General features: G+C 53.6%; 5 protein-coding genes across 5 annotated transcripts; all 5 read right to left on the bottom strand.

Annotated features, from left to right (window-relative positions):
• Positions 1–670: 670 nt before the first annotated feature.
• ABB37_08302 (hypothetical protein) lies at positions 671–1036 on the bottom strand (the record flags this gene model as incomplete). Its single annotated transcript, XM_015807257.1, has 1 exon — positions 671–1036. The coding sequence occupies one exon, from the start codon at positions 1034–1036 to the stop codon at positions 671–673; it is 366 nt and encodes a 121-aa protein (XP_015654206.1).
• A 2575-nt stretch (positions 1037–3611) lies between these two features.
• Positions 3612–5093, bottom strand: ABB37_08301 (putative target of rapamycin (TOR) kinase 1; the record flags this gene model as incomplete). Its single annotated transcript, XM_015807256.1, has 1 exon — positions 3612–5093. One exon carries the CDS (start codon positions 5091–5093, stop codon positions 3612–3614), a length of 1482 nt encoding a protein of 493 aa, XP_015654205.1.
• A 161-nt stretch (positions 5094–5254) lies between these two features.
• On the bottom strand, positions 5255–6286 carry ABB37_08300 (putative trans-sialidase; the record flags this gene model as incomplete). Its single annotated transcript, XM_015807255.1, has 1 exon — positions 5255–6286. The coding sequence occupies one exon, from the start codon at positions 6284–6286 to the stop codon at positions 5255–5257; it is 1032 nt and encodes a 343-aa protein (XP_015654204.1).
• Positions 6287–6510: 224 nt separating this feature from the next.
• Positions 6511–7701, bottom strand: ABB37_08299 (hypothetical protein; the record flags this gene model as incomplete). The annotated part of the gene is made up of 1 exon (XM_015807254.1): positions 6511–7701. One exon carries the CDS (start codon positions 7699–7701, stop codon positions 6511–6513), a length of 1191 nt encoding a protein of 396 aa, XP_015654203.1.
• Positions 7702–12462: 4761 nt separating this feature from the next.
• Positions 12463–13527, bottom strand: ABB37_08298 (hypothetical protein; the record flags this gene model as incomplete). The annotated part of the gene is made up of 1 exon (XM_015807253.1): positions 12463–13527. The coding sequence occupies one exon, from the start codon at positions 13525–13527 to the stop codon at positions 12463–12465; it is 1065 nt and encodes a 354-aa protein (XP_015654202.1).
• Positions 13528–14316: the final 789 nt, after the last annotated feature.

Genomic DNA, 14316 nt, shown 5'->3' with positions numbered 1-14316 from the left:
CCACCGCACACGCATATATATATATATATATATATATATATATATATATAGATATAGATATATATATAGATAGATAGATAGATTGATTGATAGTATTAAAATATGAAGTGCATCGAAGCAGGATGCTAAAAGAAGGAAAGCAGTAGAAGAAGAGGAGTCCAGGTGAAGGGCGCAGTCCACACAGTTGTAAAAAGAATATAAAAAGCTTTAATGATATATTTAGACAGCGAGGCCGGAACAACATGATCAAATAATAATAATAAGGCTCTCGCTGTTCTGCAGGGGACCTGCAGAGGGGGGGGGAGAGAAGAGGCAGAGGCGTGAAGAAGGTCGACACACCTAATAACTATGAAAGAACAATAAAGGTAAACGAATGAGAGGAGGGAAGACAAAAATAATAATAATAATACGTGGATGTAAGTTTCTCCATCTTTCTTCGAGCCGTTTTTGCGTTGTGAAATGTTTTCCGGCGTGTACATCGTCGGGGATACGAACCAGCAGTGAAACTGCCAGAACCGGCGAAAACATTCAACATAAACATCTAGAGAGAGAGAGAGAACGAAAGAAACAACAGAGCAGCAAACAGCCCAAAAACGGGAAACATCGAAAAAAATATTAATGAATAGATTGTATTGTGTACAGATCACCGTCGCTATCGGCGGCATCGGCATTAAATCGAGCTCATCGCCTTGGCAGCCTCCAGAAGTGCTCGCTCGTAAAACGAAAGCTCGCTTGCCTCCGCCGCGCCGTCCGCCCCTTCGCCGCGCAACGACGGACGCCCGGCGGTGGCCGAAGACGGGCGGCGCGGCGGCGCAGTCGGCGACAAAAGTCCCATAGGGTGCCACTCCGGCTTCGACAGCCCGCAGACACCACGCTCCAACCGCGTGAGCGCTCTCCGCTGCGCTGCGGTGGCCCTCGTCGTGGCCCTCGCGTTGTTGCTCTTCACCGCGGATGGGCCTGGGGTCGTTCCAACGGCGGCGGTGGTAGTAATAGGAGAGGTGGTGACCTCGATGGCAGAGAGGGGGGAGGAGCCCATCGCGGCGGAGCGTCGCGTCGTCGGTGCTTCCGTGTGGAGAGGGCATACGGCAGGAGATGCGCCGCCCACTTGCCCTCCCCTCCCCCTTCCCGCTGCGAAAGCTACGGCTGCTGGTGCCGCTGCTGCTGTCGTCGTCTGAATCTTTTGCGGTCTCGGTCGATCCGTCGCCTCCGCCGTCTCGCCACGCCGCGCATTCTCTGCAGGAGACACAGAAGAAGATCGCCGCGACAGCGTGGCGCAGGTGCTCCACTCACACGACTCCGCCGACTGCGCCTCCGGAGAAGAGGAAGTAGGCGCACCGTCGTTCGGCATGCTGCTGCCCTCTGCCGTTGTTGCCGCGCCTCCACGCACTGCATCGTGCTCTCGTGGATATGCGATGGCGGCCGTTGCTATTGTGATGGTGGCCATCGCTTGACGCAGCATGCGAGTCGCCGAATACGGGGGAATGGAATCTGACGAAACGGACAGCAGCAGCTGCGGCGGCGGTGCGCGCCTCCCCGTCCGTCCGCCCGAGCCACGACCTCCAGGTGCGACAGCGGATGAGAGAGACAGCCGACGTTGTGGGTTCGCCAGCAGCCCCGTCGGCTCCGCACACCCGTCTGAACCGTCGCTTCCAACGCAGATTCGACTCAGCGAGGTCGGGGGGCGGGCGGGGAGGCGGTGCGCCGGCGTGAACTGTCCTGCACTCCATGCCGCAGTGGCGCATGGGGCGTGGTGCAGCACTGCGCTCGTTGCGGTTATGGAAGTGGCGGTCGTTGATGTTGATGCCTCCGTGCTGGGTGGTGGCGCAGCTGCTTGTGGGAAGGTGGCGCTGCGGTTCGAGCTGATGCCGTTCGAGTGACTGTCGGTGCTGTAGCTCAGAATAGCGGAGAAGGCCGCCGTGCCTTGCGATGACGAAGATCGCGGTTGCTGCTGCTGCTGCTGGACGGCTGCGACGGCAGAAGCACCGTCGGTCCGCTCCTGAGGAGCGACGAAAGATGTGTAGACGCTCTCGCCGCTTGGTTTCGCCGTGGGGTACGAGACGGGCAGCGGTGCCCGGCGCTGCAACGCGGTGGGCGGCAACGGCTGCGGCAACGCTGCTCGTCGCAGGTGCGGGTGTCCTTCGTCGTCGCCTTCGCCTCTGCGCTGCGCTGCACTCGGTCGTAGTTGATGGAAATCATCTCGCTCCTCCTCCTCCTTCCCCGTCCGTTTCTCCTCTCCGCCGCCGTCGTGGACAACGGTGCAGACTTGAATTCGCCGCCGTGTCGGCGGCGCGACGGCGTAGGCGGCAGCGGAAGACGCGGTGGACGAGGTGGAAGCGAAGCCGGATGTGGGCAGCGGCTGGCGTGTTTCCGCGGTCGGCGACGGCGGCGACGAAGGCGTGTGTGTGTCGTCGTGCATTGGGAAAGAAAAGAAAGAATTCGAAAAACCCCCCAAAAAAAAAGTGAGAAAGAAAAAATGAAAGAGCCGAATGTGTGAAGCAATGAAATGATAGTGTGCTCGAATGCACGGGGGGAGCGACAAGGGGGAAAGAGACAACGAGAATTGGGCAAAATCAAAAAGAGACTGTCCTGGTGTCTCTTCTCAAAGGAAACCAAAGCAAAACCAGAAAGATGTCGCACAGGGGAAATTAGAAAAAAGAGAATAGCTGTTACTTCCCTCCAAATAAATAGAAAAAATGAGTCGGCCGCGCCAATACGAGAAGAGTGCGAGGAAGAGATCAATTCGAAAAGAGGGGGAGGAAAGAAACCTTCTCCGCAAATCCACTAGTAAAGGCGGGGGTGTGAGAGGGTAAGGCATATGTAATTAAAGATGGCTTGACGAAAGGAGCCAAAGATGAGGCAATGGATTAATCTATAGTAATAATAAAAAAGAAACTATGATGATAACAATAATAAGTTATTGAACGTGTTGTCGAACGCTTTCTTGCCTTTTGCCGTGCAAGACAACGGGACTGTCCGTGAGCTGTCCGTGTTGAAAGAACCGGTTATCTGTGGTGACCTCCTCACTACGCCTCTTTCTCAGAAAGCGTAGGAGAAGAAAAGAAACGGACGTCGCGGTTGAGGGTGTTTTGAGAAGAGAGAGAGAGAAAAAAGGAAAGGATCGGCCTCCGATTTCAATCATAAAAAAAAAACATTCGAGATGATCAAATATATATATATATAGAAAACCCTGTTTTATTCTTGTTCGCTCTTTCCTCTTCCACACCACCCACCTTCGCACGAGGGAGTCACCGGCCCACGAGCCTGTCGGCAATCCAGATCCGTCCAACGGCGAATCTGCTGGTACGGCGTGTGCCCGTGTCTTCGCTTTTCCTTTTCTTTTTCTCTATCTTTTCTGTTTTCTCCCTTTTACCGTTGAACGTCAATACAGGGGCGTCCTCGTTTCTTGGGATGGGGATTGAGGAGGGGGGGGGGAGGAAGTTGAAGGTAGATGGCAGAGAGGAAAGGAAAGGAAAAGAATAACCTACACCCTACAAATCATCACCTACCAACAGGTCAAACCTTTACATGAGAATTACATAAATTTATCTTTCTTGGTTTTACAACACACTGTGAATATCAATAGTTAAATAAATGCAACGAAAACAAACTATTCAACAGACTCTACGAAGTGGGTAGCCCGCCTTACGCTTCCCCGCTCCCCTTCGCAAGTCAAGCCCCTTCGCCCAGTCGTGTATCTCAAAAGGGCGGCCACGCGATAAACCATCGGCGGGGTTATCCTCGGAGCGCACGTACTCGAAGGACGGTATCCACCCACGCGCGTCCACCAGCGCGTAGATGGCGCGTAACTCCGAAGCCAGCGCCCACGACTTTGTGTGAGCTTTTCGGGCCGAAAACAGAAAAGATGTATTGTCGACATGGATGTGCACGCGGCGGTGAATCTTAGCCGCGAAAGCTGTGAGCGCCAAACGAACAGCGCGGGCCTCTGCCTCCATGATCATAACAGGGGGTGTGTGCCAGCGACCTCCTGCAACGAAAACGCGTCCTGCCGGGGATATGAAGACAGCCCCCCATCCGCTGAGGGAGGCGTCCGTGACCAGAACCGGACACTCTGACTGCACGCATGCAACCACACTCCGTGCCCGGTTTTCCTGCACGATGGCGAGGAACTCCGAAGCCTCCGTGAAAACAGACGGGGACATCTCCACCACCGACGAAGCGCCCAGGAGGCCCTTATTCAGCGCTGACAACGTGCGCCGAACAAATTTCAGGAGAAAGTAATATTGAACCAAACGAATGTTCAGTACCGCCGCTGCATAGATAAGCTTAGATGCAAGAACCTCCAACTCGGCGACGGTTATCCGCGATCGTACCGCTACGGACGCGATTTTCCCCAGAAACTTTGCCCCCAACTTGACCGTATTGGTGTCGTGTGAGAAGTTGACACCCAAAAACTCGTAATTGGTGGCGCACTTCTCGACCTCGCCAAAAGCAGCGCCACAGTTCGCAGCACACACCAGAACCTGCTGTTGAGCAACTTCAACTTCGGCCCTCTTCCCGGACAAACGAATGTTGTCGATCCAAACATCGACACTCACACCCGTGGGGACGGCCAAACTACGTTTGACGTAGCGCGGATGGGCGGCGAGCGTCGAAGTGACGATCTGCAGAAGCCCAGGACTGGCTTTGTAGCCCATGGGCAGACGGGTCAACTGAACCAAAGTGCCGTCCTGCAAATGGCACCGGAAGTTCCTGCGAGTGTGCTCGGGGAGCGAAACCTGGAAGAACGAGGCCTTGAGATCCATGACGGTGGCACACTCGTCATGAACGCTGGACATATACTCGCTGATGTGGCGTAAGTCGTCCAGCTGCGTCTCGTAAAGGTCCTGCTCGTTCTTCTCCCGCGGCCAGGCGATCCACCGTCGGCGCTTGCCTGAGGGCTTCTCCTCCACCACCGAGAAGGGGTGGATCCAACCACGCGTATCCGCATCGGGTGCCTTCTCGATGATGCGCGCTTCCAGCAAGCGCGTAGCGTCGTCCATCGGCACCGCCCATCGCGACGGTCTTGAGTCGCGCGGTTCCTCCGAGAGCAAGGCCATCAGGGCGTCAAAGCGCTTCCGAACGCGATAACGCATTCTGTCCCTCAATGGACCGATGTCCAAAGGCGAGACCCCAACTTGTTGCAAGGGCAGAGCCGCCACCTCGGCTGGCCCTGCCACGGCTGTCTTGTGAGAGCGACGCGTGATCGTCGCTCGCGAGCGAAACTCAGGTAGCACCTCCGGCAGGTGCCACGGACTTACATCCTCCGGACCAAATCCGATATCCCTGTTAGCCAGGCCGTTGTCGGGCCCAGATAGCTGACGGAAGTCGACGGCATGTCGAAGATGTTTGCATGCTTCATCAGCCGGGGTACCAGAAAGGGGTCCAGATTCAGCTCCGCGACCAGGCTCGCCGCGTGCTGTGCGGCCCCTCGTTTGATCGAGTGCGCAGACGCACTCAGAGGCTTGAGGCGCTTCGTCACCTCTGCCGTCGTCAGGGCCGTCAGTTGGGGGCCCGGAATGGCCTTCAGCAATGCTATGATTGCCGCTGCATCGTCGCCGCTGATCAACACATAACGCGACGCTCGATTCGGGTCCATCTGGCTGGACTTGGGCCCGGCGGCCCAGTCCAAGAGAACTGTCCCATCGTCCCTGATGGTGAAGCTCTCCTTCGTCAAGGTCCGAATGTCGGACCACCTGCTGGCCGCAATCCAGCAAAGACGGAAGACGGTGCGGTCTTCCCAGGACGGGAGCGCCTGGACAAAGCGCTCGAATTCCTCCTTCTCCAACGGTCTCGCCTGCTTGCGCTCGGTCTGCGCTGCCATGCGCGTCAACCCCAGAGTCACCACGTCGAGAGGTGTTCGCTGGTCCCTCAGCATGCCGCGCAACTGGCGGGCATACTGGACGAGCGTCGTCGGTTTGAGGTCGACGCGAGCGCCCAAAAACGCTACGGCGCTCAGCTCGTCGGTGGGCTTCCCGTACTCCAGGCAAAAGCGGATAAACTGTCCCGCGAGGCTGAGGCGGGACTGCCAGGTCGACTCGGCGTATATGCGCTGCGCGTAGGTGTTCGCCGTCGTCAGGAACGTGCTCCACGCGGGCGGGTCCGTCGCCGTCTCCTCGTACACAAGCCGGGAGTCGTTGGCGCCGAATAGAGGGGCGCGAAGGTTTCTTTCCGCAATCACGAACGTGGAGTTGATTAGCGGCGTGCGAGTGGTGACAACTCGCGGCAGGAAGCCGGAGGCTGGCGGACATGGCCGATGAGCCTCGTCGGTCGGAAGAGAGCGCCTCATGGACGGGATAGGTGGCGCCTGGTATGTCGCAGGAGCTGCGATCCGACGTGAGACTCTCCACGGACGGTTTAGCAGCTCCTCGCTGTTGGGAGACCTCGAGCCTATCGGGATCCGCTCGCCGGACCTCCAAGGCAGGATCTCTCCCATTGCCCTGCTGCAGCTTACGCGCCTCCTGTTGGGCCACGAGAAGGCGCTTGCGGAAAACACCGCAACGGGTAGGGACCTCATCTGGTTGCTGCCTCACTTGCGTGGGGTCCCTTTTCCGTTTTTTTTTGGTCGCTGAGTTTCTTGCGACACTCAGTCGACACATGCCCTGCTATGCCACAATAGTAGCATCGAATGCCGGGGCCGGCAGTGCGCGAGGGCGTGCGCGAACGAACTCGCGGACGCTGCGCCAAAGAACCAAAACGAACCGTCAAGGGATCAGCAGGATTCAAGAACCTGCCGAACTGGGAGTAGAAGTCCTGTGGACTTGTTCCCGGGTGTTTGCTGTACAGGTCCGCGACCCGCAGAGCAAACAGAAGCGCTTCGCCTTCGGCAAAGTCCAACTCATCCGGCTCGACCCTCGTGGCGAGGTTGTTCATGAAGGCCTTTAAGGCCTCCACAACCGCCCGTACGATCGGGACCGGCAGCTTGAGCTCCATCGCCGTCTGGAGCTCCAACATCAAAATCGCCTGGCCTTGTGGCAGGCTCAGCACAGGGCCCCAAGAGCGCGCATCGTGCCATCGAAAAGGCGTCGGCGCCGCTGGCACGTCGAGAGGGTACGGCTCGCGTCCCCGCAAGATGTCTTTGGCACCGCCCGCCACTGGATGTTGGAGGGTGCTGAACGGGGGCGGGGGTGGGCGAGCTGCGAGGGGAGCAGCCAGTGGTGGCGAAGGGCGCACCGGCGCCATCGAGAAAGGGGGAGGAGGGGGCAACTGTGCACCCGTGCGAGACCGCGGGGGCGGCGTAGGGGCTTCTGGCGGCGCCGCAGTGACGGGCTGAGCCGGCGCGACAGCAGCGGCAGTTTCAGCGTCCGTCGCAGGGCGTTCACCGCGAGCGGCCTGTATCTCCGCTTGCATTGCTGCGAAGCGTTCTTCCATCTGGCGCTGGTTGGTGCGCCAATCTTGCTCTCTTCGGAGCGCGTCGGTCAGCAGTTGCTGCTGTTCGCGCAACTGCCGGTGGAGCTCCTCGTCCCGCGAGAGGATCACCGCTGCGCGCCTCTCCGCTTCCTGCGCAGCCTGCTGTTGATGGAGGGCCGCGTCGATCTTGCTCCGCGAGTCGCCCTCTATGGTGCTCAGAGCCGTGCGGCTCTGATTGAGGCGCTCCTCGGCCTCCGTCTGGCTGCGGTGCACGTAATCATGATGCGCCGCTTGGGCCTCCAGAAAGCCCTGACGCCCAGCAGCGTGTAGCTCTTCGGCGTGGAAGCCCTCCATGCGCGCGCGGAGCGCCGCATCGTGAGCGTTGAGGCGCTCACTGGTTCTGTCCACGCGTTCTTGCGCGGTGGACAAGGCAATGCCTTGAGCAGTGGAGTACCCTTCTCCACGAGCCACAGCAAGGTTACGCTCGTGCAGGGCGAGCGCCTGTGCGTCAAGATAGCTCTGACGCGCGTCCAAACCATAAGTGGCGTTATTCGCCGCCTGCACTGCGTTCGCCACATATTGGGCACTGTGACCCAGTTCCTGCGCCTGCCGCAGGAGCGAAAACTCAGCTTTCGCCAGAACGTCAAGCTGCACCTTTACCGTCGCCTGCGCGACGGCGGTCTCGAGTTATGTCCCGAGTTCCCGCGCGAGAGGGGTCGCAACCAATCCGGCGCGAATGTTGGACACACAACTGGTCGTAGAATCGACGAAAGCTGCGTCGTCCCACGGCAAAGCTGGCCATTGATCCAGCTGGAGGGAAAGTGTCGTCGTTAAAAAGTCGATCGACACCATCCCGCGATAGGTTATTCCTCCGACGAGGAGGAAAACCTCCAGAGGCTCCAGCTGCTGCTGGCTTCGTCGAGCCTCCTCGAAAGGGGCTCGCAGCCGCTGGCCAATCGCGCACCACTGATCGCGCGAAAAGACGAAAGAGGTATCGTCCGCGGTAGTAGGAACAAGGGTCATTTTTCCTGTGTTTAGAGTGTATTGCTATATATATAGATATAGATATAGATATAAATGTTTCTAATTCTTTTTTTTGTGTGTGTGTGTGAGTTAAGTACTTGATTTTGATATTAAAAATAGACTTGAAAGAAGTATGGTAACAGGAAACTAAAAACTAAAAGATGGAAGAACTGCTGAATTCTAGCAGTTGAGAAAGAGAATACAAGAAAAGGGGAAAAGAGAGAGGTAGGATGAATAATTCTTCAGGCTAGGTCATTCTATTCGCAAGCTCCAAGGAAAAGGAAAAACAAGAAGCAGTGCGTCACGTACACTATCGGGCACACCAAAACAGACAAGAAAAAATTGTGGAGATGAAACGAGAGGCGAGGTAACGGCCTTCTCTCTTTTTCCCCAAGGGCTCAGACGGCGTCTCAGACAAAAACAAAAGGGAGAGAGAAAACAATAATAATTGGTGAGAAAGACGAAAGGAGAAGAGTAGTGCGACTGCAAGTTCAACTGGACGCCGTGGCCGCTGCGTAGCCGCAGCAGATCCGTTTTGGAGGCTCGCCTCGGGTTTCTTTCTTTCCCTTTTTCCCTTTTTTACTGTATGATTATTTACGGTTCATATGTGAGCTGCCTGCACTTGGTTCAGATCGAAAGCATGAGAAGAGTATTATTTACTTCCTCTAAAAGATGGTTGTAGAAAACCGCTGAATGGTGCAGAAATGTTAAACACACAGGCTGCACTGGAGGAGGAGGTGGAGGGGGGGAGGGGTGTTGGGGGGGACACGGCGGTAAGCGCCTTTTTCAGATGTACGCAATTGTCTTTGAGCAGACCACCAAAGAGGAGAAACGAGAGCAGCAGTAATAAGACAAATAACAAAGAGGGAGGGAGAGTGCGTGAGAAGGGGGAAGTAAAGGATGGAGTGCAATTGGATGTGCCATGCTGTGCGACGTTGAGTAGGAGAGTACCGTGTCGCTGAGCACGACGCATTGTTTGTGCAGGCCACGGCGGGGTGTGGGCGAAGGGCACGAGAGCGTGTTGCGCCTCGACTCTCTCGCCATTCCTCCCTCCATTTTCGTCCGTCCTCTCCGAGATTCTCCGTCACCACACACGAGATCAACGGAGGATATTTTTTTTAACAAAGAAGGTTTCGTTGCTGTCGCTTTTGCTTGACCTGTTGCCGCATTACGCACGATTTTAGAGGTCGTTGGGTACTTCGTCGAGGAGCACAAAAACAAGCAAAAGGAGTTTATATATATATATATATAACGGCCAGAATGGATGCAGCGCAGCGCCTCCCTTCAACGGTATCTTGAAGAGGAAGACAAGAGAGGAGGAAGGGTGTTCGAATGAGGCGAACGGAGACGGAAGGGGGCGGGGAAGCACAGCAGCACGCATAGAGACGAAAACAAAATTTTAAAAAAAGGTTTAAAACCTGTGGCAGAACACGTGGTCCAACGCCACGACAGATAGCGAGAAAGAAAAAAGCCTCCAATAGAAACAAGCAAAAAAGGGCAAAAAAGGCGAAAAAAAAACCTTGTCGAACGCTGCAAACAACCGTGTGCAACTCTCCGCGGTTTCTTTCCCTTTTGGGATACTAAAAACACGGAAAAGGAACAACATATATATATATGTCGCTTGAGCGGCGCATTGGAAAATCGATGCTCCTTCAACACACCTGCAGAACTACCTCCATCTATAGATTGGCACGAAGCAGCAAAAGCATGCGCAAGAGGCGCAATCGTCGTGATCGACGGTGCGGCGAGACGTGCCCACCGCAAGAGCCTAAAGTGTGTTGGAAGAAAAGTATATATCAAGAAAGCGCTCTAGAAAAAAAATGGGAAAGCGAGAGTAACCTGGGATACACCCCACAAGCAACACTGAACAGCAGAGAAGAAAAAGAGGAAAAACCTGGGGTGTATAGAAGTCTTTTGTTTTTCACTAATAAAAATGAGAAGTAACAAGCGAAACTGAAGGGGGAACATGTGTTGTGCGAATCACATAAGTAGAGTTTAATGTATAAACATGATATAGTATATAAAGGCGAAAGAGAGAACAAAAACATCTTCTCTGCCGTGTCTCGCAAGACCACTCAACAAGCAACGACACAAAAATATTTACGAAGATATGGAGGATGACGAGCTTAGCAAAAAAACGATTGACGGCAGAGAGAGGGAGAGAGAGGGAGATGATGAGTAGAATATATATGTATTTTTTTACAAAGGCAAAGAAGGAGTGGAGAGGGGTCTTGAAGGGTTGTTAGAAAAAGTCGCCACCACGTCGCGCGTAGGCGTCTTGCCTCTTGCTAAGTCAAACGCACGGTGACGCATGACCATATATAAAAAAGAAAAAAAGAAATGCACTCAGCATCGCCGTCTTCATATCTTCTTCTTCACGAACTACCGCGGTCACCATCGTCAACGCGTGTGGTACGACTCGGTCCGCTGGTAAGAAGAAAATCTAGAAACACTAGAAAACGAGATGCTGTATGTGATCGGTGCGTAGAATGAAAAAAGAAACAAGAAAAGCCTCGCATGGTACTAGTAAAGAAACCCAATTTGTATGGGAGATGTACGCAGGGGGGAGGGAGTTCACATGTTTTTCATTCCTTGAAGGCACGATCAAGAGAGAATAAATAAACCACGTACATGCAAGTTAATCGACTGCAAAAGAAAACAAAGGAGGGGGAAAAAGATTGTCGCACAGCTAATGAAAAACGCAGAAGAGAGATTCAAAAAAAGGCAAAGACATAGAATGGGCCGTCGTCAGCACGCTTCCCCGAATTAAACGATTAAGAACAATTATGATATCAACTGGAGTTAAGGAGGAGAGAAGATAGTGAAGGGGGCACAAATAACACAAACAAATCGCCGTTTCTCCCGCACCTCCTCTTTTTAGTTTTCGAAGTGAAAGTTGCAAAAATAAAACAAAAAATGGGATTAGAAAGAAAACAAGAAAAGAGTGTGGTGGTGGGATTCGTTTTGTCGCCCTTTAAGTATTAATTATAATCGTGTAGGAAGAAGAAAGAAGAAACGTACAGGGGCACGAAACATGGCAACGCAGAAGGAGGGAAAATTTGAAAAAGGAAAATGAAAAAAAAAGGAGAGAAAAGAAACCAGACAACCCTGCTGCTGTTCGGCTATCTGGTCGAATCACCTACCAGAGTGCAGAGACCATGCGAAAAGACGGCCGCGCGCCTCGCTGGCGGCGCAGCAGTGACCGATTTTTAAAATAGAATATTAATAGAAAAATATAATAAAAATGTAATATCACAGTTAATAGGTACGTCAATGCCGTCTGCCGATCACTTTGGAACGAGAGAAGGCAAATAGAAAGTGGTGGCAATGAAGAAGAATTAGAAAGGAGAAAGGAACAAAAGATAGTAAGCGTTACCACCTGCCGCGCTTCTTCCCCCTTTCCCTCCCCCGTCCTTCATGCTTCCGCCTCGCTGAGTCTTCTGCGTGGACTCTACCCACAAGGTGAGAACACCGTTTCCTTTGGTTTTTGGGGGGTGGGATCGGGGGATGGAGATGCAGCAGCGAGAGCAGCAACGAAGCCAACAGAAAACCAAAAAAAAAAGTCGTGGCTCTGGATAAAATCATGATGAAAGGAACTGAGAAGATGAGAGAAGGAGGAGGGCTAAAAGATGAGAAAACACAAAACATAAAAGCTTTTATCACCGCAAACCGGTGGACAAGAGAGATAGAAAGAAAGAGATGAAGAGGAAGGTGGGGAAAATATATATATATATATATATATATATATACTACGCCGTGTACAAGACAAAATTTGACCTCTGACATCAGAATTATTATTCTTTTGTTTTATATATGTATATGTGTAACAGAACGCTGGTTTCCCTTCTTCTAAGCTGAATCTTTCTGCAAAAAGCCGCTTTTCTTTTAAATTCCCCCTTCCGTTTCGCATTCCTTTCCGGGTTGCTTGTTGACGAGACTCAATGTGTTTCTCCCACAATACGTCACGAGCAGTGCGTGCTCTATACCGGCGTTCTTTTCTTTCATTAACTCGTCAGTCGAATTGTCTCCCCGCAAACGCACGCAGCCACGCCTGTGAATGCAGCCGCTCACGCTCTCGATGGAGAACGCATCCTATATCGGCATGGCCGCCGCCGCGGCCAACAGCGCCTCCGTCGCACTCGCGGCGTCGTCGCACGACAACGCCGTGTCCTGCACCGCACGTTCAAACCGCATGTACGCGGATGTCTTCACTGGTGCGGCCGTAGTTCCATTCCGCACCCACAGTCGCGGCGGCGATGACGGAGAAAGAGAAGAAGCGTGCTGCCCGCGTCGACGGCCTTCCTCCGTGTCGGGTACAAAGCAGGAGTTCAACAGCGGGCTGCCCCCTTCACCAGCCGGCATTCGCAGCACCACCGACAACGAACTCGTCTTGCTGACAGCGGACGGCACAACAGGGTAGCCCTCGATCACCGTGCTCGTCACGCCGCCGCAGCAGCCGTGCGAAAACGAGTTCGTTGTCGGGCTCGCCGTCTCCGCGACGGTAGACTCGGTTAGGCAGTACAGTAAGCCGCCCAGGAAGAAGGGCGACGCGGGCGGGCACCGCGTACCCAAGCGTGCGTGGACATCGCTGGAGGAACCCTGCAAGGACAACTCGTCCACCGACACCTGAGTGCCATGCGGAAATGGAAAGCGACCGCTCTGCGGAGAAGACGATGACGAAGAAGATGCGATGACGATGGTGGTGGTGGTCGTCTGCACACGGCTACGGCGCCGCTGCGGTTGCTGCGGCGCTGCTCTTGGCTGCTTGCTCTTCTCCTCGTTATCCGTAGTAGCGGCGGCAATAGGATCTCCAGCCGCAGCGCACTTGAGGCAGAAGATGGGTGACTTGCTCGCAGTCGGGGTGCTGCTGCCGCCCACCTCCTCCGAAATGTACGGCCGGGTAGCGGTGGAGAACAGCATATCACCCTCCTCCCTCCCGTCTTCGTTTTCTTCATCATCATCCGCAGCAGCGGCGGCGGTGGTGGTGGTGCGAGCAACGACATCGGTGCGAGTCGGGGCCTCGGCGAAGTTCAAATCGCGCAGCGCCGCTGCCGTGATATTGCTGCTGCTGCTGCGACGACACTGCTGCTGCTGCTGCTGCTGTAAGACGTGCTCGATGTACTCTTCCATGTCAACGTTGGGCCTATTCGTACTCATCTTTCTGTTTAGGAGGAGGAAGGGGGAATTCACACGCACACAACGCGTGAAGGCGACAGTTCCCTCTCTTTTCCGATTATTATGATTATTTCTTTTCTCCTTAACTCTTCTCTTTGTTGATCGTGGCAATGAAGGACTTCCTTTCTTTCGTTTCTTTAAGGACTCGTAAGCGCCAGAGTGAATCAACAACCGGGTAGAGAAACAAAGGAACAGTGAAGAGGATGAATGGAAAAAAAAAAGAAAAAGAGGAGCCTTTTTTTTCTGCCACAGAAGGAAAAACGAATTGGCCCGTACGTGTAAACGCCCTCGAAGAAAAAAATTGCGGTTGCAACGCGGAAAAGGAGAACAATGGTAACAACAAAGCCACTTTCCTTTCTTTCCTTTCTTTTTTACAAAACCAGAAAAAAAAAATTAAGAAGGGAGAGAGCGGCACTGAGAGATGCAAGCGTGATGGTGACAAGACACAAAAGGAAAGATAAGAATCGGGAAGGAAGAACGCGATGTGCCGCTGGTCGTGCCGCACCCTCGTCGCAGGCGACTTCACGGAGAACGAGGAAGAAGAAAGAAAAAAAGGAAAAAGATGAACGGAAGGAAGTCTAGAAAGTGAGCAACGAAAGATGTACACAAAAAGTTCCGTTGACTGAGACAGCAGGAGCTATGTATAAAGGAACATATATAAATATATTTACAGATTTATGTATATATAACTGTAAGGTATGAAAAGATCAAGACAAACAAGAAGCTTTGGGCTCGAAGAGAATCACCTTTATGACGGTTATTCTTGTTTAC

This window comes from Leptomonas pyrrhocoris (genome assembly GCF_001293395.1).
Source record: "Leptomonas pyrrhocoris isolate H10 chromosome Unknown, whole genome shotgun sequence".
Classification (NCBI taxonomy): domain Eukaryota; phylum Euglenozoa; class Kinetoplastea; order Trypanosomatida; family Trypanosomatidae; genus Leptomonas; species Leptomonas pyrrhocoris.
The sequence above is the reverse complement of the archived record's forward strand: the minus strand, read 5'-3'. Positions and strand labels throughout refer to the sequence as shown.